General features: G+C 57.0%; 1 protein-coding gene across 1 annotated transcript; it reads right to left on the reverse strand.

Moving 5' to 3' along the window:
- Positions 1-3,978: 3,978 nt before the first annotated feature.
- On the reverse strand, positions 3,979-27,021 carry LHX2 (LIM homeobox 2). Its single transcript, XM_004613336.3, has 5 exons — positions 26,887-27,021; positions 25,197-25,399; positions 23,925-24,328; positions 18,600-18,805; positions 3,979-4,917 (listed from the first exon to the last, which is right to left on the reverse strand). The coding sequence occupies exons 1-5, from the start codon at positions 27,004-27,006 to the stop codon at positions 4,630-4,632; spliced, it is 1,221 nt and encodes a 406-aa protein (XP_004613393.1). The 5' UTR covers positions 27,007-27,021; the 3' UTR covers positions 3,979-4,629.
- Between the last annotated feature and the right edge of the window lie 418 nt (positions 27,022-27,439).

A 27,439-nucleotide genomic window follows, 5' to 3' on the forward strand; every position in this document is an offset into this window, starting at 1 on the left:
GCTCAGCTCCCGACCTGTGGCTGGCCCTGACTCTGCACCTCTGCATTGTCCCTGCCTCATCGTCCCTTCTTCTCTCTGCCTGTCCCTTCCTCTCTCTGCACTGTCCCTTCCTCTCTCTGCCTGTCCCTTCCTCTCTCTGCACTGTCCCTTCCTGTCTCTGTGCACTGTCCCTTCCTGTCTCTCTGCACTGTTCCTCCCTGTCTCTCTGCATTGTCCCTTCCTGTCTCTCTGCATTGTCCCTTCCTGTCTCTCTGCACTGTCCCTTCCTGTCTGCACTGTCCCTTCCTGTCTCTCTGCACTGTCCCTTCCTGTCTCTGCACTGTCCCTTCCTGTCTCTTCCTGGACCCCAGCAGTCACTCTCTCCCTGTCCCCCTGTTTTCTGCCTCTGTCACTCTCCTTCTGGCTCTCTCCCTCGGGATGCCTCTCAGACTGAAAATGGGGAGGGGGGATCTGTGCCTCTGCCCCCCCCACCATGCCCCCTCATCCCCGCCCCCACAGCAGACCCTGATTCTGGGGCGCGGGACCCCCGGGCCCCATCTGGGGTGCAGTGCTGACAGAAGAGATAGAATCGAACTGGGCCCTGTCCGGACCTGAGCGGGGGGTACCGCCAGGCTCTGCGGGGGAGTCTGGGTGCAGGAGCGGCTGCCTGGGCTCCCCGAGGGGGAGGGGGGGGTGGGGTCAGGGTGTCTGTCGAGATGCATTTGCCAGCGCCTGGGCCTGTTTACGTCTGTCTGTGAGCGTGTGTGCATGTGTGTGTGTGTCTTTGTGTGAGGCTGTCTGGGGCGAGCCCCATTGCCTCAGGTCCCCCCCGTGTGTCTGCGGACCCGTCTGGGGTGCAGCCGTCTGGCCGTCCAGGGCCAGCCTGCCGCCACTTGCATTGTCTCGGCGAGTTCAGATCCTATCTGGTAGGGAGGGAAATGGAGGCTCTCAGGGGATACCCCCCCGCACCCCCCAACTTTGCTGTGTGGTTCCGGGTCTGTGGGTGCAGGCGGCTGCAGGCAGACCCGGGACACATCCTGGCTCCCCCACTCCAGACGCCTGACCCTGGCGAGTTGGGCCAATCCTGAATTCATCGGGCAAAAATGCATTGATCAAGAAAGACAGCGTGAGTCTCCGGAGCCTGAAGTCAGAGGAGGAGCTCCCTGGGAGGGGGAGAGGGCAAGGGGCCCACGGCAGGCTTTGGGGGGGGGCCTCAACGTCTCCTGGACCCGGGCTGGGGGGAGTCCTCCAGGAGGAGCTGGCTGGAGCGGTGTGTCGCCACCTAGGACTCGGCAGCGGAGCTGGCAAACGTTCCCTGACGCTCTTGCCACTTGCAGAGTGATCGTCGAATGGCGAAGACTCCTGGGGGTGTTGTGGGTTTGACATCTAGGAAAGGGGGTCAGTGCAAGCTGTGGGCCCCTGCGTGTACTCCTCTCCCCTGCCCCCTCCACCCTGTGGGCATCCCAGCGGCAGGCAGGGACAGAGGCCCGTGGGGCCTGCCCCCCTCTCCTGGCCAAGTTGTTCCATGCCCAACCTGGCCTGGCTCCTTCCCCTTTCAGGCTCTGTCCCTCCCTCTGGGGCCCCCAAGGGACGAGCCACTGGGCACGGGAGAGCATTTTCCTCCTGGGCCCTGACCTCCGGGAAGCAGGTCCGAGCACGCTGTCTCAGGGCTGGCTGAATGTGAAGGCTGCACGGTGCCCGCTGGAGGGGCCCTCGGGGAGCTGGGGTGCAGGCTTTGCAGACAGGAGACCTGGCTTCCAGCCCTGGCACCCCGAGCTCCCCCTGAACACCGCCAGCAGTGACCCCCCCCACATACCAGCACTGTGCTGGATGTAGAGCCCCCCGGTCAAAGATGCCCCATAAAGGGGCTGGAGCTATAGTACAGCGGGTAGGGCGTTTGCCTTGCATGCAACCGACCTGGGTTCGATTCCCAGCCTCCCATATGGTCCCCTGAACGCCGCCAGGGGTAATTCCTGAGTGTAGAGCCAGGAGACACCCCTGTGCATCATCGGGTGTGACCCAAAAAGCCCCCTCATTTGTGGAATATAAAATAGCATAAGATGAGACTGACACCCAAGGACAGTAGACACAAGGGCCAGGAATATTGCCCCATAGTTGGAAGCCTGCCCTCATGAGCTGGGGTAGAGAAGGGACCACTGAGTCGATGATGGTTGGAGGGATCGCACAGGATGGGAGACGTGTGCTGGAAGTAGATAAAAGACTAAACGTGATAGCCTCTCAGTAACTGTATTGCAAACCATAATGCCCAAAAGGAGAGAGTATGGGGGAAATTGTCTGCCATAGAGGCTGGGGGAGGATTGGGATTGGAGGAAGGTGGGATACTGGGGACGTTGGTGGTGGAGAATGTGCACTGGTGGAGGGATGGGTGTTCATCATTGTATGACTGAGACTCAATCATGCAAGCTGTGTCATTGTATCTCAGTGTCACTGTCACTGTCATCCCGTTGCTCATCGATTTGTTCGAGTGGGCACCAGTAACGTCTCTCATTCAGAGACTTATTGTTACTGTTTTTGGCATATCCAATACGCACGGGTAGCTTGCCAGGCTCTGGCGCGGGCTCGATACTCTTGGTAGCTTGCCGGACTCTCCGAGAGGGGTGGAGGAATCGAACTCAGGTCCGGCCGCATGAAAGGCGAACGCACAACCGCTATGAATCTCACAGTGATTCAATGAAAAAAATAAATAAAAATAAAATAAAATCTGCTGAGCCCCTGCTCTGCAGCAGGCTTGCCCCAGTCGGGCAGCCTCTTCCGGTTCCAGCGGAGGAAACGGGGCCCCGTGGAGGAGGGAGCACTTTGGGCACGCGCAGCAGGTGGAGCCAGGCTGCAGCCCTCACCTCCCCGGTTGCCTCTGCAGTCAGCTCTGGCTCTCCGCGGTCACCTGAAGCTTTGGGAAAGGAATCATTCACTCTTGTGGGGATGAGACTCTGGTGTACAGAGCCTTTCTTGGTGACAGCCTTCATTCCTCCAAGGGGAAAGGTCCCTCACCGCCTGGCACAACGTACAGCCACAGCAGGGCGGAAAAGGCAAGCAAGGGTCATGGTTTTTGACCTTTGCATCGCAGGTACCCTGCAGGGCCTGCTTACTGAATATTTGAATGCATGAATGCATGCATGAATGAATGCTCTGCACTCTGTGTATCATGTCAGGACGCGCCCTTGCTGGACAGCTCGAGATAGGCTGGGCGCATGCGTGAAGGGTTCCCTTCGCAGCTGAGCGCATGCGTGGAGGTTTCCCGTCCCAGCACAGGATTCCCGAGTGTTCCTAGGAGTGAGCAGGAGGGAAAAGAGAAAAAACAAAAAACAAAAAAAACTAGGGTTGGAAAGATTGTTCAGGGATTAGGCGCTTCCACAGGGCTGACCCCCGTTCAATCCCTGGCACCGTATTTGGTCTCTGAGCCCTGCCCGGAGTGATCCCTGAGCACAAAGCCAGGAGTCTGCCTTGTGCACAGCCAGGCGTAGTCCAAGGCTGCACCTGACCCTCTTGTTGGTCTCTGCTTCCCCCTCAAGCCCTCCAGGGTAAGGACTAGGTGTATCTCGTCTCTGGAGCTTGGCAACCAGCCCAGAGCCCGCACAGACGAGGACCCCGTGGACGGTATCATCAGTACGTATTTGTAAATTAATAGGTGGTAGACAGAAACGAGATCCGAGCTTTCATTTTTTTGGTGCCAAATCAAATCCCAGGGTCACACACATGCAAGGCAAGTGCTCTACCACTGAGCCACCTCCAGGCCCTGAACACTGACTAAAGTTCTAAGAATTCCAGGCCAGGGGCCAGAGAGATGGTACAGTGGGTAGAGCACTTGCCGTGCGCATGGCTGACCCAGGGTTGGATCTCTGGCATCACGTATGATGCCCTGAAGAACGCCAAGAGTGATCCCTGAGCACTTAGCTAGGACTAATCCCTGAGCACTGCCGGGTGCGACCCCAAAACAAACAAAAAGAATTTCATACCTGACAAAATGGCAGAAGCACCAGCTTAGTTTCAATAAGTGGTTTTATTACTGGTTAGATTTTACAAATTCTGATATTCGAACAGACTTCCACCTTAAAATTCTAAAACAACAAAGCGACCGTTGGAGGGGATTGATTTTTTTTTCTTTTTTTTCTTTTTAGGACTATTCAAAGTAACAAACTTTTTTTTTCTTTTTTTTTTCTTTTTCTTTTTTTTACATTTTTGCTCTGGTCATAAATATACAGAGAGAAAAAGAGGGAGAGAAAAAAATGAACAAGTCATCCAAAGTATGGAGACAGAACAGTATTCCTAAGGCACGTGGCAGTCTTTGAAAATACAGAAGCTCCAGCCAACTTAAATGCTTGTTGTTGTTGTTGTTGTTGTTTTTCCTCGCTCAGTCCACAAAACTGTACAGGGACACAAATGTTGTGTTGCCATAGATCTTCCAAGTTACTCCTCGCGTGGTGCCACTGGGCACACTGGACACACGGTTCTTTCCTTCCTGTTTCCAGGCGAGATCCTAAATGTGGTTAGTTAGTTGCTCAAAGCCTCTATTTTTAAAATACACTTGGAATTCAACTAAAGATAATTTCTTTTTTAAAGAAATTGGGGCGCAGGGCAGGGCCGGGGGGCGGGGGTGGAGGGGGAGGCCGGGGTGGGGGGGGTTGCGAGTCATTAGAAAAGGTTGGTCAGAGTCGTTTGGGAGGGGCTGTGGGGCTCGTGGGCCTCCAGGTTGGCAGGCACGGAAGTTAAGACAGACGTCACAGTTGGCAGAGTGGGGCTCGTCAAGTCTGTGAGGGTGGTGGGCGTGCTGGAGGGGCTGAGCGAGGCGTTGGAGAGCTCCGAGGCGGGACCCGACGGCGTCCCCGACTGCAGCGCTGCCTCGGTGGATTTGTCCACGCCTGTGTTTTCCTGCCGTAAGAGGTTGCGCCTGAATTTGGCCCGGGCATTCTGGAACCAAACCTGTGTGGGGAGAGAGAGAGAGAGAGAGAGAGAGAAGGGCAGGTTAGGGTTTAGGAGGGGATGTGTGTTAGGGACGCATCTCCTTAACCCCACTCACAGGTGCACCCGGAGGGGAGATGGAGCTTTCAGGCGAGCCATGCTTGACTCTTGTTTCCTTGTTTTGTTCTTGCTTTGACTTGGGGGAGCCATACCCGGCAGTGCTGGGGGCTACTCCTGGCTCAGCATTTAAGTATTATTCCTGGCGAGCTGGGGGGATCATATGGGATGCTAGGGATCGAACCCGGGTTGGCCACGTATAAAGCAAGCTCCCTTCCTGCTGTGTTATCTCTCTGGTATCCCCAGTGTTTGGTTCTTTTTTTTCTTTCTTTTTTTTTTTTTTTGCTTTTTTGGGGTCATCCCCCAGAGATGCACAGGAATTCCTGGCTCTGCACTCAGGGATGCTGGGAATTGAACCCAGATCAGCCGCGTGCAAGGCAAACGCCCTACCCACTGTGCTATCGCTGCAGCCCCCTGTTGTTTGGTTCTAAAGGAAACAAAGATGTTGTTTCCATGCGTGGACCCCCGAGTGGGTTTGCCTCGCTCCCGGAGGCTCCAGCCAGAGCCACAGGCATCAGTGTTGGAGCCACAAGCTCTGCCCGTGGTATTCTGGAGCCCTGGCCATGTGCTCAGTGCAAGCGCCTAGGGCTGAAAGTACAACCGCTCCAGAGACTCCCGTGTGAGGAGGAAGAAACTTCCACCTTTCCATCTGTACCTGGTGACACGTTGAGATGGTCCTGGTTTAGACAGACTGGGCTTGGGAGTCACATTCCCGGTGGTGCACAGCAAAATAGAGTCTTAAAATTCATTTTCACCGGGCTGAAGCAATAGCACAGTGGGGAGGGCGTTTGCCTTGCACGAGTTCAGCCCGGGTTTGATTCCCAGCATCCCATGCTGTCCCCCGAGCACCACCAGGAGTAATTCCTGAGTGCAAGAGCCAGGAGTAACCCCTGTGCATTGCCGGGTGTGACCCAAAAAGGAAAAAATAATTCATTTCCACCTGGGCCAGAAACGTGGCTTGGCAGCAGAGCATTTGCATCAGACATGAGGTTTAATACCCAGAGATTAAATAAAAAAAAAAAAAGTGGGTGGTTTGAACATTGTGGGGGAGATTGAGGGCCACACCCAGCAATGCTCAGGGATCACTTCTGCCAGGCATTGGGGACCATATGGGATGCCAGGTGTTGGACCCGAGTCAGCCACCTGCAGGGCCAGTACAGGGGTTACTCCTGGTTCCTGGCAATGCTTGGGTGCTCAGGGGACCACATGGGATGCTGGGAATCAAACCCAGGTCGGCCGAATGCAAGGCAAACACCCTCCCCACTGTGCTAGCGCTTCGGCCCCAGTTGCTTTTTTTAATGTAGCTACAAGAAAGTTGTCCCTGTAAAATGTGACTCACATCAATTTCTTTTTCTTTTCCTGGCCGACTCCTGCTGAATACCACGCCCAGCACTGCTGGGGGCAGGGGTGTGGTTCCGGAGCTCGAACCCCAGGCCCCAGGCACGCAAGGTCTGTGCTCTTTCGCTTGCACCACACATCCCAAGACCCTTCATATTGCATTTTAATTTTTTAAAATTTTTAGATTTAATGTCTCTAAGGTTGTATTTCCACAAACATAAGAAATGCGGCGTGGAAAAAGGAGAATTATTAAAACCTCTGCTATAAAAATATGACTATAAAAATTAAGTGAACGTTTAAAATTGCTCATTTCAAATGTCCAGTAAGGGAGCTGGAGAGATAGCACAGCAGGTCAGGCACTTGCCTCACAGGGGGCCGACCTGGGTTAGATCCCTAAACTCCACCAGGAGGGATCCCTGAGTGCAGAGCCAGGAACAAACCTGAACGCTGCTGGGTGTGGCCCCAAAGCCAAATAAATATAAACGAATATAATAAAATGTATATATACAGAAGAGTGCAAGGCTTAGTACAGCGGGTGAGGCACAGGCCTTGCATGTACATGTGAGGCACAGGCCTGGTATGCAGCTGTTTCTGGTTCAGTCACTAGCACTGCATCTCGTCCCCTGAGCATCACTAGGAGTGACCCTGAGCACGGAGGCAAGAATAGCCCCTGAGCATCGCTAGATGTTGCCCCAATCAGCTTCCCAATAAAATTAATAAAATATAAAATGAGGAGTCGGGGCAACAGTACAATGAGTAGGGTGTTTGCCTTGCACGCAGAGAACCCAGATTCAATTCCAGGCATCCATATGGTCTCTCCCCTACCCGAGTACTGCCAGGAGTGATTCCTGAGTGCAGAGCCAGGAGGAACCCCTGAGCATTACAGGGTGTGACCCAAAAGGAAAAAATAATTAAATGAAAATGAAAAAATAAAATGAATATGTTTTTAAAAAATGTTTATGTTGCACTTCTCTTGACTGTGCAGGGCCAGAACACGTGCACAAACCAAATCCTCATCATTTTTAATGATGGTCGACGGATTCATTTTTCCCTGCAGTTGCCTTTAAGCGGACAACAGATCCCAGAAGTTCCTGTTGGTGTCATTTTGACAGTGTTTTGTTTCTGGTATTTCCGGTATTTCTGGGAGATACGAGAGTGGTGTGAGGGACACACTGGAATCTGTGGAGTTACGGACAGGAAGGAGACACTGACCCACTCCCGGTCCCCGTGGGATGGAGAAGCCATCGGGGACCCCAAGTGCCAGGTGCCAGAGTCAGGGCAGACAGAGCAGGAAGAGGCCCTGGTGGGGTGCCCTGCAGGTTCCCTGTCCCGAGGGCCTGTCCCAATCATTGGGGGGCTGCTGGTGCTATTAGAACCGAGCTCGTGTGGAAAGAACCCCGTGACAGAGTCAGGGTTTACAGGGTTTACTTTCATTTTCCCCATCACACACACACACACACACACACACACACACACACACACATGCACGCACACACACATACACACATGCACATATGCATGCTCGCACACACATGCACACACCCACATACACACATATCCCACGTCGAGCCCGCACGTACATGTGAAGTCACCAGGAAATCCATCCTGCCTGGCTCCCAGGGCCCCCAAACGAGCAGCCGTTGGAGACAGCTGCACCTGGAGGTCCTTGCAGGGCTCTGGAGCAAGGCTAAGAAATCCAGGCCTCTGCGCAGACTGAGAGGGGGAGGTGTACCCCAACACAACATGCCCACAGGCAAGCCCCCCCCCCGGCCCCCGCCGTGTCCCTTTCTGTGGTGAAGACACCGGCCAGATCTTCCCGTAAAACAGAGGACCGTGGGGCAGGCTCGACCTGGGCTGCCCAGCTGCACAGTTCCAGATGTGTCTTCTCAGGGGTCTTGGTCAGGGTAGGGGCGCTGACTCCAGGGCCCGCCCTCCCCTGGGGACTATGTCTCTCCCCTCCCAGCTCCCCGGAGCTTATGACAGCAAACTTGCTTTTTCTCCAGGTCTGAGACAATTTGGGCCCAACTGATGCAAAGTGCAGTCACAGAATCAGGGGCATATAAGTACCCTGTGAGGGCTGGGGCGATAGCACAGCGGGGAGGGCATTTGCCTTGCATGCGACCGGCCCAGGTTTGATTCCCAACATCCTATATGGTCCCCCGAGCACTGCTAGGAGTAATTCCTGAGTACATGATCGAGGAGTAACCCCTGTGTATTGCTGGATGTGACCCAAAAAGAAAAAAAAGTACCCTGTGAGGTGGGAAAAGAAAACCCCCCGCCCCCAATGTACCCCCTCTTGCATGGAAGACGAGCATATTCCCTGGCTTGGGGCCTAGGCCCATCTAGGACCTCTTCAGGGCCTTGCAAAAGTTTTTGATTTCAGGATGGAGCAATAGCACAGCAGGTGGGGTCATTTGCCTTGCACATGGCCAACCCAGGTTCGATTCCCAGCATCCCATTTGGTCCCTGAGCACCACCAGGAGTAATTCTTAATGCAGAGTCAAAAGTAACCCCTGAGCATCGCCGGGTGTGACCCAAGCAGAAAAAAAAAGTTTTTGATTTCTAAGCCCACCCTCCATGTACTCTTCCTGGAGTGGGGGAGGAAGGGGGTGCCCACCCCTCATCTGCAAAAATCTAGAGGAAGGGCATCTCTGTGCTTGGACCGGAGAAACAGTAGATGGAGAAAAGCATCGGGCAACACCCCTGCACCCAACGGGCAACGGAGGGAGGAAGCCACTGGCCGTGGAGGAAGGCTCGAGAGTTTCGGGTCCCCTTTGACTGGGCCCCGGGCCTCGGCCTGACTGTCCAGAGTGGCTGGACCTGGGGGCCCGCGGGGAAGGGCCTGGAATTTCCCTGGTGCCGCCCCTAACAATGACACTTTGTAAACCATGACACCATCACCGAGAGGGTGAGAACCAGCCACCGGCCCAACCCCCCGGCTGCTGGGGTGCTGTCGGACCTCACCCCAGTTTTCCACCTTTCCCTGGGGTTCTGCCAGCCTTCAAAATGCCCCTCCCAAGAGGTGACTGAGTCACCTCGAGTCCCTGGAGCCATGGCATGGGGCCTGGTGGAGACAAAGGCTCAGAGCTAGAGTCGGGGGCAACAGGCATGTCAAGAAGCAGCACAGATGTGCCGGGCCCCCAGCCACCCCCCGCACACGGCCAGGGGGCCAGCATCTCCCGGCCATCAGCCTCGGAGCGCGAAGGGTGATCTCCCCACTTGACAGGTTCCAAACCCCCCAGAGGCTCAGAGGGCCGCTCTTGGCCCAGGGTCACCTAGAGGTGATGCTGATGAGAACCCGGGGTTGTCTGCCATCCAGAGCCTCTGCTCGCCTCACCACATAATCCCCAGTGAGTCAGCGGGAGGGCGAGGGAGGGAGTGAAGGATGGAGTGCGAGGATGAGTGGGTGAGTGGGTGAGTGAGTGAGTGAGTGCGTGCAGGAACAACTGGAGAGTGAAAAGGGCATGAGCGAGCGAATAAGCGAACGGACGCGTGAATAAGGGAATGAATGAGCAAATGAATGAGTGAAGGAATGAGTAAATAAATGGATGCGCGGATGAATGAACGAGTGAGTGGACTAGGGCACCCTGGTGGCACAGCGCTCTCTGGCACCCAGTGGGCTCTGCAGTCCTGATTCTGTACCAGGTCAACCATCCTGGGCTTGGCCCTCACCTGACTCAGTTTCCCCATCTGCACGGGCGGGGCAGACTACCAGCAGACTGCCCGTCCCTTGGGGCTTGGACAGACAACAAGGAAGCAACAGCTCTGCTCTCAAGGCGCCTTCTTCCACTCTGACCCTCTCTGCTCCAAGGACCCCGGGAGGTGGGGCAGCCCCACGTGCCTCATGCCCTCCGTGGGGCACGGGCTGGTCCTGCAAGTGTCCTCACAAGTCCCTTGCTGGGATTCCCACCCACAGGCCAACGGGAAATGCACAGTGCAGGCAAATCCCCCCACCCCATCCCCCGCCCACCAGGTTTCTGAGGTTAATGACAAACGTTCCCTGCCCAGGGATAGCCACAGGCGGACTCTGTCCTAGCCCCAAACTGAGGGTGGCCCAAACATCCCGCCACTGGGCAATACAAGTCCTGACAGCCCCTCCTCGCAGCCACAGAAGGAATGTGACAAGTGTCATGTGAGAAAAAGAAGAGGCCAAAGCTCATCGCGACTTCATACAAAGCCCCACGTCCACCACTGCTCGCTCAGAAGCACTGGGCAGGGACCAGGGCAGGTTCAAAGCAGCACCCACAGGACGGGGGACAGGCTGAGAAATAGTCTCAGGCGAGGCACGCGACCCACTGCTTAGCCCCGGAACTGCACACTCAGATTCCTGGCTTTCCGTCCTGTTTGGTTGGTCATTTGGCAGGGGGAGGAGGGGGGGGCAGTATCTGGCGACACTCAGGACTTACTCCTGCTCTCAGAGAGCACTGGGGAGGGGGTTGAGGAACCATACCGGGTGCCAGGGATTGAACCTGGGTCAGCCATGAGGAAGGCAAGTGCCCTCCCCACTGTCCTGTTGCTCCAGCCCCCCCCCCCCCCCGCGTACTCTCGTAAGGACATTCCTCTTCCTGCCTTTCTAACTGGTCTGTGTGGTAGTGCTATGGTTTTATGCACTTAGAACTGATCTTCCTTCCTTCCTTCCTTCCTTCCTTCCTTCCTTCCTTCCTTCCTTCCTTCCTTCCTTCCTTCCTTCCTTCCTTTCTTTCTTTCTCTCTCTCCTTTCTTTTTTCATTCCTTCTTTCCTTCCTTCTTTCTTTCCTTCTTCCTTCCTTCCTTCCTTCCTTCCTTCCTTCCTTCTTTCTTTTCTTTCTCTCTTTCTCTCTTTCTTCCTTCCTTTCTTTCTTCCTTCCTTCCTTCCTTCCTTCCTTCCTTCCTTCCTTTCTTTCTTTCTTTCTTTCTTTCTTTCTTTCTTTCTTTCTTTCTTTCTTTCTTTCTTTCTTTTTCTTTCTTTCCTTCTTTCTTGGGGCCACACCCCGCGATGCTCAGGGGTTACTCCTGGTTTCAGGAATCACTTTTGCTGGTGCTCAGGGAACCATATGGGACGCCGGGAATCGGACCTGGGTCAGTCATGTGCAAGGCAAACGCCATTTGTACTATCGCTCCAGCCCCCGTAAAACTAGTTTCCTTTAGAGCATGCGGAAGCCCGGGTCCTGGACTGGACTTGCTGAGGCTGGAGCCGCAACTCCAGATTGACGACTACTTTGCTGTGAGGCCCAGGGCCAGGCACCGCCCCTCTCTGGGCTTCAGCTCCCGCCAATCAACAGGCCAGAGGCAGCCAACTGCTCTGCAACCCCAGCCAGTCCCAAACGTCCGTTTGACTCGGGCAGGAGACTCCCCACAGACCCGTGGAAACACGCGTGGCAGAGCTCCCGGGCCGCAGAGGAAGGGGGCGTGGCACTGAAGCCCTGAAGACCACTCACCCCACTTCAACATCACCTCTGGGGGAAGCCAAACCCCCTGATTTCTTTGTTAAATGCAAAAAAGCTCATGGCACCCCAGCGCATTTCCTTCTGGCAATTTCATCTTTGTCAAGGCATAAATAAGGGCTCAGTAGCTAAATAAATCTGGGAAATGCCAGATTAGACAAAGTTGTGAGTCTCTGGGAGTTTTCACTCCTGGCATTAAGGTGAACGTGTTCCGGTCTCTGAGAGAAAGATACCGGCCGTCTTAAGCATTGGCCAAACTCATTTGGTCTTGGAATCATTTAAAAGGCTTCTTAAAAACTTATTATGCACTATTGCAGATACACAGAAAATGCACAGGGATTAACCTTATCGCCATTTTAATTATTTAGACAGACCCAGATGTTGCACATCTGGATTGCACATTCCAGAGGGGCTGTTCACTGGCTTGATGCTGAGTCCTCGTTGGCTTGTGCCCTGCCCAACAATATGCCCTGCACAAGGCCAGTCTATTTTTTGCGTCTGAACAAACAGTAAAGTTCAAGTTCTCAGCTCCCAAGTTCTCACACAGGTTAATGACCACTAATTGGCTATCTAAAGAATATTTCCAGGGCTGGAGAGGTAGTTCCAAGAGTTGGAGGGCATGGTTGGCACCCAAAAGACCTGGGTTTGATCTTGGAGTGACCCTTCAACTCTGACTAGGAGCCCGTGGGCACTGCCAGGGATGTTCCCCCACACCTCCCAAAATGTTTTGTAGCTGTCGGTGGTCAAAATGTATTTCCTTTCAAGGTCACTCAGGAACTTCATTCATCTGTAGGCTGGAGAAATAGTATCATGGGGAAGGCACCTGTTACTGCATATGGTCCTGTGAGCACCACCAGAAGTCATCCCTGAGTATAGAACCAGAAGTAAGCTCTGAGCACTGCCAGGACTAGCCTCCCCAAATTAAAAAAAAATTAGAACCCTGGGCCGGAGCGATAGCAAAGCGGGTAGGGCGTTTGCCGTGCACACGCCGACCCAGGTTCGATCCCCGGCTTCCCATATGGTCCCCCAAGCACCGCCAGGAGTAATTCCTAAGTGCAAAGCCAGGAGTAACCCCTGAGCATCGCTGGGTGTGACCCAAAAAGAAAAAAAAATTAGAACCCTTCAGCCATCTAAATCAATAAGCTCTCCCATTCAAGCACAGGGCACCCTACAATAACTTGGGCTCTCCGACCCCTCCTAGGAAGGAAGTGCTGACTCTGAGACCTCAGTGCCCGGCTGGGGAACAGCCCCACGCACAGGCAAAACTCCGTATCTTACCAGACCAAGGGCCATTTCGTCTCCTGGCCACCTCGCCTGCCAGTGGAAAGGGAGTGCAGTGGCTATCATGCTATAGATGGTGACAAATTTGAGTGCTTTTATGCACCTAGAGGGCTGGAGCGATAGTGCAGCGGGTAGGGTGTTCGCCTTGCACGCTGCTGACCCGGGTTCGATTCCTCTGCCCCTCTTGGAGAGCCCGGCAAGCTACCGAGAATATCTCGCCCACATGACAGAGTCTGGAAAGCGACCTGGGGCATATTTGATATGCCAAAAACAGTAATAGCAAGTCTCACAATAGAGATGTTACTGGTGCCCGCTTGAGCAAATCAATGAGCAACGGAATGACAGTGATACAGAGACAGTGATGTACCTGGAGGCTTTATAACAGAATTCCTGCCTTTTCTTATTTTTAAAAATAATTCTAGGCTATTTTCTTTTAGTTTTTGTTTTTTTTGGTCCACCTAGTGATGCTCCGGGGTTCCTCCTGGCTCTGCACTCAGGAATTACCTCTGGTGGTGTTCAGGGGGCCATAGGGGATGCTGGGGATCGAACCCAGGTCAGCCGCATGCAAGGCAAATGCCCTCCTCGCTGTACTATGGCTCTGTACCAAGTCTCTGCTGCATTCTCCAGTATCTTCTGGGTATCGCCAGCCCCTTGTTGAGCTGGACTAGAGACAGCTTGGGAACGAGATCAGTGGGTGTGGCTCCTGGCTTCATCACTTCCTACTGTGGCACTCGGGGTACCGGGGTACCCCTCTGCTCTTTCCCCTCAGCACCAGGATGGGGGGGGGACAATTAATGCTCTCACACATGTGCAAGTGGCTGGCAGGCTGAGCTCTGCGATGCACATGTATAAAACTGACGTGCCTGAGTCCCTATGTTATACTTTAGAAACTAGACCTTTTTATTTTGTCATCTCATTTCCTTCTCATCATGCTTAAGTGACATCCCCATTATACAGCTGAGGCCACGACGGCTCAGAGAGATGACGTCACCTGCTCCCTGACACACAGCCAGTAAGCAGAAGAGTGAAGTCTAGAGCGGTGGGGCAGAGCTGGTCTGCGAGGGATGAAAGGTGGAGGGCCACAGGCTGGCCAGAGAGAGAGTACAGGTAGGGCCCTTGTCTTGCTCGTGGCCGACCCTGGTTGGACCCCTGGCACCCATAGGGTTCCCCAAGTCTCCTCCCTGAAGTCATCCCTGAGCACAGAGGCAGGAATAAGTTCTGAGCACTGTTAGGTGTGGCCCCTAAATAAAAACAAAAATAAAACGCAGAGATTTGGGCACTTAACTTTCATGTAGCTGACCCTGGTTTGATCCCAGCACCATATATGGTCCCCTGAGCACCGCTAGGAGTGACCCCTGAGCACAGAGCCAGGAGCAGAACCTGAGCGCACACACACACACACACACACACACACACACACACACACACACACACCATTTAAAAAAACACTATTCTCCTTCCGTGGTTCTAACTGCCGGCCTGTTGACCAGTCTGCAGGGCAGGCATAAGAAGGCTGAAGAGCACTGGCCTAGACGGTCACATCAGCTGGCTCCAAATTCCTGCAGGGTGCGGCAATCCAGGCCCCACAGGGTCAGTAAGCGCCAAGAAGTCTGCCTATGTGTGCGGCCGCAGACGCGAGCATGCTCCACCTGCCACTCTAGCAACAGAGCCTCACCCCAACCTGTCCGACCCAAAGTGGGTACCCCAGGCCTCTGACTATTCAGCTGGCCGAGACACAGGATAAGTGGCAACATCGTGGGTACTTGCTAGACCAGCAGTCACTGTGCTGGAATGTCCCCATTCACTGTCTTAATCCTCAACCATCCATCCTCCAAGAAGCAAGCATGACCCCCACTAACAAAGAACGGGGTCCTGAGGGGGCAAGTCAAAGCTCTCCCTGTCGCCCTACTGGCAAGTCAGAGAGGGCCTGAAGCAGTCTGCTCTCTGCCCACCACCCACCCACCACCCGAGAGCCTGCCCAGACCCCAACTCCCCAGCTGGGCCCCCGTTTGGCCATTTCCTGCCGACTGGAACCTGAGATCACATCACTCCACTCTATCTTAAGCATCTCCTCTGTAAATTGTGTAGGGGCGGGCTGGAGTGATGGCTCTGAGAACTGGAGCACATGCTTCTCTCTCTCTCTCTCTCTCTCTCTCTCTCTCTCTCTCTCTCTCTCTCTCTCTCTCTCTCTCTCTCTCTCTTCCCCCACTTTTGGGCCATACCCAGTGGTGTTCAGGGGTTATTCCTGATTCTGTGGATCACGCCCAGCAGGGCTCAGGGGACCATACGTGCTGCAGGGGACTGAACCAGGTCAGCTGCCGGGTGAGGCCTTGGGGGCGCTGAGAGGAATGAGTAGGAAAGTGATAAAGTAGACGAGTGGCTGGAAAGAGAAACTTTGCCAACTGCCACTGTTTGTGAAGAGCTGAGCTGTGAGCAGGTTAAAGATTTGTGTGGGATCAGGAGGAAAAACTGAGGTCTGGTATTCCCAAGGCTTGACACCCCAACAACATAGGGGCCCTAAGTGTCACATTCACACTCTTGGCCACCAGTGCTAGGTGGCCAAGAGGGAACATGCACAGTTTCCCCCATCTGACAGGGCAGGGTCGGGGGGGGGGGGTGTCCCTCACTAGCCAAGTCTGACTCTGGGCACATGGACACCACTTGGAGCTGCTTTTTCCCTGTCCATCACTGTCCATCACCCGCCCCCCCCAGGGTGATGGACAGTGATGGACAGTGATGGATAACGAGGACGGTGAGACCCAACAAACAAATGTCTTGGCATCCAGGCGCACTGATGGTGGTTAGTAGACGTACTGCAGTTGTGTTCCACTCACTCATTCTTGTGTCCCCAGGGGCCAGCAATAACATGGTCAGGTGCAAGAATGACAGAGAACATGCTGGGAATTACGTTGGCACCTAAATCAGGAAACCAAGCCTGCCCCCTTCCCACTGGCAGCAGAGGCTGGCTCTGCCCACACCTCAGCTCTGGGCACTCACTAGCCCCTGGGATCTGGGTAATTGTGGGCCCCGACGACGCCCATTTTACAAATGACCGCCAGTGTGGCTGGACAGTGCCTCTAATCCACCCCAGACACCCAGCCAGGGAGAAGAGGCACAGAACCCAACCCAGGGGGGCTGGAGCGATAGCACAGTGGGTAGGGCGTTTGCCTTGCACGCGGCCGACCCGGGTTCAAATCCCAGCATCCTATACGGTCCCCTGAGCACCGCCAGGGGTGATTCCTGAGTGCATGAGCCAGGAGTGACCCCTGTGCATCGCCGGGTGTGACCCAAAAAGCAAAAAAAAAAAAAAAAAGGAACCCAACCCAGGCCTTCCTGACCCGCTCTGCCTGGCTCCAAGCCCCTGCTCCAGGGCGCTGATCATCTGCCCCACACCGGAAGGGCAGGTGTAGGGAAGGCAGACAATGCAGTCTCCCAGCCACAGAAAAGGAGCCGCTGCCGTTCCAGTGAGACATCTGGGGGCCACCACGGAGTGGTTCAGCTCCAACCCTCACTAAGAGAAGGTTCCAACACCCTCCAGGAGCTTAGCAATGCCCGCCCCCTAAGCCCAGAGACGACGGGGCGGGCTCAGAGAGGCGCCTCTGTACCCCATTGGCTGGCCCTCACCCCCATAGGCTGCATCACCAAGCTCTCTGGAAACAAGCGTCTCCACAGACCCACTCGCGGCACGCGGGGTGTAGGCAGTGGCCCAGGACCTCACCATCCAAGTACCTCCACCATCTGCCTTCACCATCCTCCCACCAAATGCTTCCCTCCTCCCCCTCCCCGCTTAGAGACTGGCAGGAAAAACTTGAGGGGAATTATGCAGACTTCAACTTCACCCTTGGCGCCTCCATGTCAAACAGCCCTCTGCTGCTGTCCCAGGGCACAGTCCCCCCAGGACCTGGGCATGGAGGGTGGGTCAAGTCAGACTGGGCTGGACTCAGTCCCACCACCTACACCTCCTCCCTTTCCTGCTGAGAGTCCCAAAATGCACATTGGCGGCCCTACCACCCCCCTCTCCAAGGAAGAACTCGGTGAGATAATGCCCGATCTGAAGAAGAGCACTGAATGGGGGCTGGGGGGATCGTGCAGCGGGATCATACAGCAGGAAGGGCATCTCATAAAGCGCCCCGAGCCTGGCCAGGAGTGATCTCTGCACTCCGAGTCAGGAGTAAGCTCTGAGCGCGGCTGGGCGTGGCTCCAACCACACCAACCCCCCACCCCTGCCAAAAAAGAGTGTAAAGAATAAGAAACTGGAGTTCAGCAACCAGAGTCGTGATTCATGCTAATTTCAATTAATTAACAGGATAATTATTCCAGTTAATCATCCATCCATGGAGCAGTTGTCAGTCTCTGTGGCGGACACTCACATCATCCCCCTGGATCCTCTAGTCTCGGATGCAGAGACTCGCTTCGTCAACTGTGGGTCTGACCCCACGGGGACTGCGGGACTACGGGACTGCGTAGCTCAATGTGGGAGTCATGAAAACTTCGCTTTAAAGTTAATTTATGATCGGGGATCAGTAAGTGTGCGATTTGCATACCTACTTTGTATATACCCGGGCTCCCATAAAAATTTCTCAGGTGGAAAGGAGTCACAAGTGGAAAATGTTTAAGCAGCCCTAGTGGAAATAATCTATGACTGACGCACGCACGCACTTCACCTCTGAGGGAAGCAGGGCCCCCTGCAGCTTAGGGACAAGTTTAGGACCTCAAAGCAGGTTCAGGGAAGGAGTCTAAGGATTTGAGAAGAGGGTGCCCTTGGCTTGGGTCATTTCAGAGACTAAGGTTGTCCACACTGGGGTTTTGAGCATCCTGGAGGTGACACACAGCATTGGACTGTCTCCCCAAAATTCTAGGGGCTCCCTCAGAAGACAGTGCTTAATTTCAGAGCCCCCACCCACAAGTGCCTCACGTCTCCTACTGGCAGGACCCAGCACACTCCCCCTCCCCCTGTGCACCAAACCCTGCTTCTGGGAGAGTTTGGAGGATGACCAAGAGACCGAAGAAAAATCGAGAGTTGTGCAAAGAGAGGATCAGTCAGTGAAGCTCAAGAAGGAGAAGCAGCAAGGAGCCAGAGCAGGTGCAAGGATGCACGGCCCCGGACAGGGCTGGGTGGGGGCAGAGGGAGAGAGGGATGTAAATTTATCTGAAATGCTTTAAAAATTTTTTTAAATAGCGGCAGGAACTTATTTTCCTGTTGCTTGCATAATAAATAGAAACTACAATTGTTTATAAGACAGAAAAGCAGCTGTGGGGACAGGACCTGGAAATGCACATTTACAAAACCGAAAAAGTGAGGGGCACAGGTTGAAAAAGACAAGATAAAGTGTGTGTGTGTGTGTGTGTGTGTGTATGTGTGTGGTGCAGAGAGGGGGAGCGCAGATTAGAGAGCTGAGTTGAAGAAAGAGACCGTTAGAGAAAAGGCTGGCGGGGAAGATAGTCCTTCCCTTCCGAGGCTAAGGCCACCCACTGCCAGCAGACCCCCCACCCTTCCCCCATGCCCTCCACCCTCCAGCCCTTCTCCTCCGCAACCCTGCTGACCTGGAGGACCCGCTTGGTGAGGCCTGTCTTCTGCGCGAGCTGCTTCAAGTCCTTGGCGTCGGGGTTGTGGTTAATGGCAAAGTAAGACTTCATGGTCCGAAGCTGGTGGTGCTTGAAGGAGGTGCGCATGCGCTTGGTCTTCTGGCTGCTCGGGTAGGGCTGGTCCCGGTCCAGGTGCTCCGCCTCATTCTCGTTGCAGCTCAGCGCTGGGGAGGGGGACACAGAGGCAGCGGCGGGTGAATCTCCAGACCCACCCAACGCCAAAAGAGCCACAAGATTCTAGCCCCCCTCCCCTTCTCCCCGGGGTGAGACGGGTGCCCCGTTTTGTGAAGGTGAGGTTCAGAAAGAGCCCCGGGGCGCAGCGCCCCTTGGCTGGGAAACGCTGGATTCCGGCCCTCCAAGTCATTCTGGGCCACCACAACCACGTTACAATAGGAATGCCAACAGTCCTGACTCGGTGGCTTGTTGACTGAGAGGATTGTACTAAAGGTTCTGCCTGCATATTTGCATTGAATCCCCCAAACAATCTTCGGGAACCAGGCACCATTTATTTATTTATTTATTTATTTATTTATTTATTTATTTTAACAGAAGTTGAAACAGGCTCAGAAAGGGAAGTCACTTGACCAGGGACTCGGTGGCAACCCAGGGAGCCTCAGACCCAGGCTCCTCCAATCAATTCCTTCCGGAGCTCCCCTGCAAGGTGCTAACGTCTCTGCACTCGCTCTCCCGTCCCTAGAGCGGGGCTGCACTGGCTCTGAGCTGAAGGTTGAACATGGAATTTTATAGTTTAATCCCCTCCACCGCCCTGGGGAGCAGCTGTTTCCCCCGGCTTTACAAATGGGGCAAATGAGGAAGGGATGGAAAGCATTCCCCAAGAAATCAGAGTGACAGATTCTAAGTGGAAAAGGAAAGAGGCTAGAGGAAGAAATTAACATGTAATCGACACCTTGGAGATGCCTTAGACCTGTCATCCATCGTGGAAGCTTCGCTGCTCTGGCAAGAGACGCTGCCAGTATTCGCCCCATTTTAGAGATGGAGAAACTAAAGCTCAGGGAAATAAAGTCACAGGCAGACAGCCCAACTCTCTAGCGGCTGAGCCAAGGTTCCTTCCACCGCACCACAAAGGCAGGCAATGGTGAAGCAAGACTCTTTGGGGCATCTGTCCCCACCCAGGAGGGGCCCTAGGTTACCTGGACCTGGAAGTTGAGGGGAAGAGTGTGTGTGTGTGTGTGTGTGTGTGTGTGTGTGTGTGTGTTGTGTAGAGAGGACAGGGATGGAAAGTTCTGGGCCTCAGAAAGTTGCTTGGCAACCTGGTGAGTGATGGAGACTTGCAGGACCCTGTGCCAAGAGCCTTACACATCTCCCCAGCCACCCTGTACCTAAGGTCTGATCTCCAGCAAAGTCTCCTAGGGGATAAATCCAGCACCCCCCCAAAGTGGGCAACTGAGAATACATCTGGTGCACCATCGCCCGCCCATAATAAAGCTGCACGACTGAGCCAAACAAACAACAAAAAATGCGGGTTCCCAGTGAAATCTGAATCTTAGGTAAAGAAGAGACAATTTGGTGAGCCTGAGAATGTCTCAAATATTACACAGGCATCTAAACATTGGCTGGTGGCTTACCAAATATCCAGGCGCACAGGATCCACATATACCCACATTGTATGTGTTGTTCTTTAAAATGCAAAGGCTGCCCGGGGATGTTATTTAAAAACGTATAAAGCCTTCCCAGGACACACACTGCTGATGCACTGGCTGTTTACCTGCCTGTCAAGCTGGGTACCCCGCATTTTGTTGGGAACACTGCGCAGAAGTCCTGCTGCTCTCCCAGGCGCCCCGCTCCATCCCTTCCAGAGAGACTCTGCCGAACCCTGAGTGTGAGGGGCGACACCTTCTTGGGGGTCCTTGCCTACAGGCACCTGAGTTCCCCGCCCAGTCTGCACTCGCGAGCACAGAGCAGAGCTCAGGGGTCGGGCAATTGACAGGGGCCCAGAGACTGCGGGCAAGTGGGATTCATGGAAACTGCCCACCCCTCCAGGGAGCAACGCTTTCCTCAGCCCCAATCCCCAGCTGGGGAGGTGGGGGGAGGGGAGGTGGGGGCGGTCCTCCCCACGGGGGAATCTCAGGCCCCATCCCTCCTCCCAGCCCCCGCCTGGGTCTTGCTGCTGTTAATGAGCTCCGTGGGGACCCCGGCGCCCCACGCACCCAAGGGACGTGGCCTGAGTGAGGCCTCGAGGTGGGGGGAGGAGGTTCAGGGGAGGGAGGCGGAAAGAGCAGACGGGGGAGATAGGGGGCCGCCGAGAGAGGGTGAATGAAGAGAGAGAAAAGGGGTGGGGGGAGATGGACCGTGCTTGAGGGAAAAAAAAAAAAGAGGGAAAGAAAGGCGGCCAGCCGGCTGTCACAAAGCCAGTCCGCAGCCGGGAGGGGTGCGGGAGAGGCTCGAGAGAGAGGCCGGCTCAGAAACAGGGTGTGTGAGGGAGGGTCCAGTTAGGAAACCAAATCCCTGCGTCCCAGGACAGCGGGACAGGGGCCCCAAGGCCTTTTCCAAAGCTTTAAAATCCCGGGTGGAGAAAAGGGAAAAAGAAGCACCGGGAGAGGAGAGTGGATGGGAAGGTGTGTGTGTGTGGGGGGGGGGGGGTGTTGTGCAAGGTAGGACTCAGCCAGGCAAGGTGCTGCGGGAGGGGGTGTTAGCAGTTAGACCCAGGCTGGGCCGGTACCTCAGGCCCCGCAGTCCTTACTCCAACGCCCCGGGCGGGTGGAGATTCCCCAGGATCGAATCCGGGGAGGAGTGAGGGGCCGAGGGGAGGGGAAGACCCGGCTTTCTCTCTCCCTTTTTTTTTTTCCTCTCAATTAGGCCGATTCAATGGAGCTAAAGAGCTCGTAAAATCATGAATAATTTACTCGTGATCTGTTATTAACCCATCGGGTTTCGGGCTCTTGTCGCAGGGACTGAACCTGTAATCAAATCTGACTTCGCCTCATTTTACTAAAGACGAGATTGTAGGTTCAATTGTCTAAATAATGGATTGGAATCAAATCAGTAATTACGCCACCAGGCACACACACACACACACACACACACACACACAAGCACAAGCTGGGGCTGGGGGAGGTTCGGGCATCATCGTCAGTCCGGGCTGGACTCCTGCGGTCCGGGCCCGGGAACCCCAGTTCAGCCCGGGGCCCCTCACTGCTACTCTGGCCTTTGGCCGCGGGCAGCTGCAGTGGGGGTGGGGGGGAGATTTCTGTGCTGCCTCAGGACCCGGCCGTGCTCCGTGCTCAGACAACAGGGGCAGCCAGAGGAGGGCCCGACCCCAAAGAACTTCCCGACCCCGCAGGGCCCCCGGGACTCCCGCTGGGGACTGAGGGCACGGACGACAGCCCCCTCCCCAGCTCTCCACCACACTGTTCCCCCTGGCGGGCAGGAGCCTGTGTGTGTCCGGGCCCTGAGGTGTGGGACCCTCATCCTGGGAGTCAGAAACACGCTGGCTCCCAGCACGGACACTTGCTGGTCCAGAGCAGCAGCAGCAGCAAGGGTCTTCCCACCACCAGCACCCCCCTCCCCAACACAAACACACACACACACACACACACACACACACACACTTCTCCTTCCTGCCCCCACGGTCTCCTCTTCTCAGGCCGAAGGGGACTAAGGAGAACAGAAGCCAGAGAGGAGAGACTGGGCTGGACCCAGCACAACCAGCGATGCACCTCCGCGCCAGCCCTCCCCCCCGCAGAAAAGCCCCCTGAACCAGGACACAGGAAGAGATTTTTCTACAAGTCCAGGAAGGCGCCTCCGGAGGGACCCAGGGACGCATGCAGAGATGGCGGAAAGGGGGAAGGAAAGGAGCTGAAAGGGATCAAAGGAAAGAGACCCCCTTTCCGCAGGAGAGAGATGGCCTGAGTGGAAAACGCCTTGTGGAATCTCAGCCTCGGGCGCTGCATCCCCCCCAACCCCCACCCCGGGCAGGGGCACAGCAAAAGCATAAATACATCTCCAGACCTGCTCCCTCTCCACTCCACGCCGGCCGGGGGCCACAGTTGGGGGGAGGGCAACATGACACCTCCCCCACCCATCAACCCCACGGCCCAGCAGGCTTTGTTGGAGAGATCTGGGCTGGACTCTGGTCTGTCTTCAGGGGGAGGAAGTGTGAGCAAGGATGGAAGTTTTAGGGAGCGGCATCCCTCAACAAATCATCGACCCTCCGACCTGCCAGCAGCCACCACCCAACAAGCAACTTCGTTGGAGCGAACAGGAGACTCTGTGCTGCACCCCACGTCCCTCCCCCAGCCAGCACAGACGGTCAGAGTCAAAGCCCCGCTCTCTGCCCCGCTCTCTGCACAGTCCCGGGTGGGCAGGCTGGGTTTTCCACTTGTTCAGAAGGTAAAAGGCAAAAAGAGAGCAAAATCTAATTGTCGCCAGAGAGAGAAAGAAAACAAATGCAGATAAACTCTGTGGCTCAGAAGCCGGGGCAGAGAGACAAACCTCTGCGGGCTGTACAGCCTTCGGGCAGATGTGGAGGGATCCAAGTGCCCCGTCCCAGAATATCCACAGCTGTCCCCGCCGGGGAGGAGCCCGGGAGGGGGCTGAGCCTGTCCGGGAAAGGCCCGGGGTTCAAAGATGCCGGAAATGCAAAGAAAAAAGGAAGAGAAGCAAGGAAAAAAAAAAAAAGCTCCTCCACCCTGCCCCGCCGCTAAGCCGGGCCTACTCGGGTCTCAGGCCCGGCGCCGGCTTGCGAGGGTCGCGCCTCTGCTCCCAGCGACCCGCCGGCGCCCGGAACACGGAGGAAGGAGCCCAGGAAAACCGACTGAGCCGGCCCGAGCAGCACGCGCGCCCGGCCTCCGGCGCGCCGTCCCGGGCATTTCCCCTGAGCCGGGGCCTTCTCGGAGGGCCCTAGACCGCCCGGCCTCCCCGGGCGCAGGGGCGCAGAGCCCGTGGACCGCGCGGCCGCGCCTGGGGCAGCCTTGCACTTCGGGCTCAGCAAAAGAGGGGAGAAGCCCAAACCAAAGAGGCGCCGCTTAAAATAAAAATAATTGCTCAGTGGCCGCCGCTCGGTCCCCCGTGCAGCAAGGTACTAACGCATCTCTCCACCCGCTGCAGCTAAGGGAACGTGGGGCCGGCGGCGTGCGGAGCGTCTAAGTAGTGCCCTTTCCCAAATTTTGCGGGGCTGAGGGCTCGTGGGAGCGGGTGCTAGGGGCTCAGGGCCCAGAGTTCTACACACGCAACACGCCGCGATTCGCCCGCACGGAGGCCCGCGGAGGCGCGCGCGCTTAACCCCCCAGCCCTACGGGGGCGACTGGTGCGCCTCGCACTCACCGGCGTTGTAGGCTGCCAGATCGGCCCCCGGGCCCGGGCTCTTGCGTTTCCTCGGCCGCCCCTTCTGCACCGTGCCTACGCCGTTGTAGTAGGGAAGGCCCAGCGGATTGGCCCCAGCGGCTCCCAGCCCCGCGCTCTTGGCCGCGGCGGCGGCGGCGGCGGCGGCCGCCACGTCGGCGTGGTTGAAGTGCGCCGGGTATTCGCCCTGCAGCAGCGCCTCGAAGTGCAAGCGGCAGTAGACCAGGCTGTCCTTCATGCCGAAGTGGTCTCCCGTGGTCAGCATCTTGTTACACGTGGTGCACGTGAAGCAGTTGAGGTGATACACCAAGTCCCGGGCGCGCATCACCATCTCGGAGGCGGAGATGCCCAGGTGGCAGCGGGCGCAGCGCTGCACAGAGAACCGCCTGTAGGGACCATCGAGGGAGGGACTGTGGGGACACACGGTTGGGTACCCCCCCCACATCCCTCCTCCAGGTGCCGCTGCTGCCAAGGTGGGGGGACTTCCCCCTTTCAAGGGTGGGGGGGGCGGATCAGGGGTCTGAGCTTGGCGGGGAGAAGCAGCTACAGGATGGCCCAGAGCGAGACCAAGCCTGAAATCGCCTCTTCATCCTTTTTCTGCTTTGCCTACCGAGGCGGCTGCTCGACCCAGAGCCTGAATACGCCCAAATAAAGAGTTTGCTTTACTAGGGAAGAAACTTCCCACATTCCCTTCCTCAGCCCCTGCCCCTGTCCTCCATACCGACGCCAGGGAACCCTCCAGACCTTGGCCTTGTAGAACAAATATACCGGAGAGGGGTGGGAGGAGGGGAGGGGTCCCTATAAGCATACCCTAACTCTCAGCTCCAGTGGCCGAAGCAAGGCACCCGGCGCTCCCGTCTCTGCCCAAGACCCAGAAATGCCCCAGTCTGACCCCCCAGGCTCTCTAAGCGACTTTGCTCCACTCCAGCCCAGGCAGCTTTGGCTTGGGGGATTTGAATCTGTTCCTGTTCCCTCCGGTTGCCCCCAATAAATTCTAAAGGAAAAGGGGAGAGAGAGCTCTCCCCCCCCACCCCCAGGTTATTTAGAGTTGCAGGATTGGTGGGGGCCGGGGGAAGCTTCAACTTTTCTCTGGTTCCACTTCACTGCTCCTTGCGAGAGTCCCCGGGAACTGCTATTTTAGGAAGGCTGTCACCCAATTTGGCTGGCTGGGCACGGGAGGGGGGGTGCACACAGTAGGTCGGACCCTCCCCTGGCACTGGACGGAAGGCGGTGGGGGCACGGTGGGGGGGGTACCTGTAGTAGTCTTCCTTGCAGTAGATGCTGCCGTCCTTGCTGAAGCAGGTCAGCTCTGACTCCAGGTTGAGCTTGCACTCGCAGCACTTGAGACAGCGCATGTGCCACTGCTTGTCCACCGCCAGCAGATAGTAGCGGTCGGAGATCTTGCCCCCGCAGCCGGCGCACAGCGCCGCGCGGTCACTGCTGATGGACGGCATGGTCTGTGGACGGAGGGAGGCGGGAGACGGCCGCGCCCGTCAGCCTGTGGCCTGGCGGCTGAGGGGAAACCGGCCCCCGCAGCTCTGGCTGGGGCTCCAGTGGGCCCTGCTCGCCCAAAGGGCCTCGGGGCGCTTCCTCCACCCCCCAAAGCCCCCATCCGGGAGGCTCAGCAGTCAGGCCCTCCCACGCAGCCCCTCCGGCCACTGGCCCAGGGCCTCGGGTGCTGGCCGGCTGTAGGGAGCTCAGTCCTTCGCTTCTCCCCTTCCTGTATCCTCTGTCCGATTCCCAGATTCCCAGGAGGGCTGGGGCTGTGCTTGGGGTGGGGTGGGCTGCCTCCTCCACTCCAGTCAAGCCCCTCAGAAGGTTCCCCCCCAAAACTGTTTCTTAAAGGATCCACCCAGGGGGAGGAGGAACTCCCCATCACCACGCAAACTGCCTCGGCGGACGGACTTTCTGGTCCCCAACCCGGCTGGCCTTGGGGGCCTCTGGATCCTTAAACCAAAGGTTTAGGCCAGGGCAGGTCGAGGCCCTCTCTGACTCGGCGAGGGTCCTCTCTGGGGTCCTGGGAGGCAGTGATTCGGGGGTGCAGGGGCACCCTCAGAGTCCCCGGGTGTAGGACAGGCCCCATCCCCTAACCGAACGGACAGGCTGAGTGGGTTTAACCGGAGAAGAGGCTCTGGCGCTCCTGCTCTGGCTGAGCGAGGGAGCGCTCTCTCCTACTCCCCAGCGCCTCCGCCTCTAAAGGTCACTTCTGGGCCCGGCTTGGGCAGCTCATCTGGCCCCAGGGGAGGTCTGAGGCCAGGAACTGGCTATTTGGGGCTGAGCCGGCGGAGCCAGGTGTGGGGATCCGAATGAACCCTCCTCCCTCGGCGAGAGGCAGGCCGGAGCCTGAACTCCCAGTCCCGGCCAGGCCAAGTCCGGCTGGCCAGGCGTCAGCGGGAACGCAGTCAACGAACAGCGCTGGCCCAGAACTCTCCGACCCCTGCGGTCGCGCTAAGGAGAGACCCCAGGGCCAGGAGGTAGGGAGCAGCGCGGGCGCCTGCCTGCTGGAGCCCCAGCGCTCCGGCTCAATTCGCCTTCCCAGCGCCGCCAGCGCCGCGGCTAGCAACGGGAGCCGAGCGGTGGAAAGCGGGGGCTGCAGACCAAAGGGTCCCACCAAGCGAGTTGTGTCCCCCGCCGTCTGCCCTTCCCCTCCGGCCTGCGGCTGGGACTCCTTTTCCACATGGGTAGAAACGGTCCCCTCCCCTCCGCGGGCTTTGAAATTTCGGTTCGAACCCTCTTTCCCTCGCCCGCCCCACCATCCGGGTTTCCCTGGAGCCGGGAACTGCGGACCTCGCATCTGTCCGCGGAGCCGCGGAGCCCCAGCGCCCGGTCCCGCACCGCACGAAACGACGCTCCCCAAAGTGGTCCCAAACTTCGGAGGGCCAGGCACGGACCGGCCGGACCCGGTCCCCGAGGTCGGCCCGGACCCCGCTAGGTGTGCGCCTACCGTCTCCGTGTCGCCGCGGTCGATGGCGGAGCTGATGGCGGGAGCCTCGCTCTTGGCCCTGCGGTCCATCTCGTCGATGACCCCGTGCACCTCGGGGCCCGACAGACTGTGGAACAGCATCGCGGCGGGACCGGCGGGGCCGGGGGCGCGGCTCCTCCGCGGGAGGGCTTGCCCCCCGCCTCAGCTGCCCGGCGCTCCCGGCGCTAACGGGCCCGGTGCATCGCCACCGCGGCCCCGGCCCCGCCCGAGCTCGGCTGCGCCCCCAGGCCGGGCTCTGGGCCCCGGGCGCCCGCGGGCCAGGACGCCTCCCGCCGAGGCACGGGGGCAGCTACATCGCGGGGCGCCTGGGCGGCGGCGCCAAAGCCAGGGTCACGAGGGCACGGGGCGGGAGGGGGAGGGGGCGGGAGGCGAGGGCAGAGGTTGGCGCCCGCCGCGGGCGCTTTCACGCCGCGGGCATCGCTCGCCCCGCTTCGGCGCCCCGGGCGCAAAGCTGGAGCGCAAACTCTGCCCGAGGCGGCGACGGCTGCGATCCGGGCTCACCCCGCAGCGGCTT

This window comes from Sorex araneus, chromosome 1 (genome assembly GCF_027595985.1).
Source record: "Sorex araneus isolate mSorAra2 chromosome 1, mSorAra2.pri, whole genome shotgun sequence".
NCBI classification, from domain to species: Eukaryota; Metazoa; Chordata; class Mammalia; order Eulipotyphla; family Soricidae; genus Sorex; species Sorex araneus.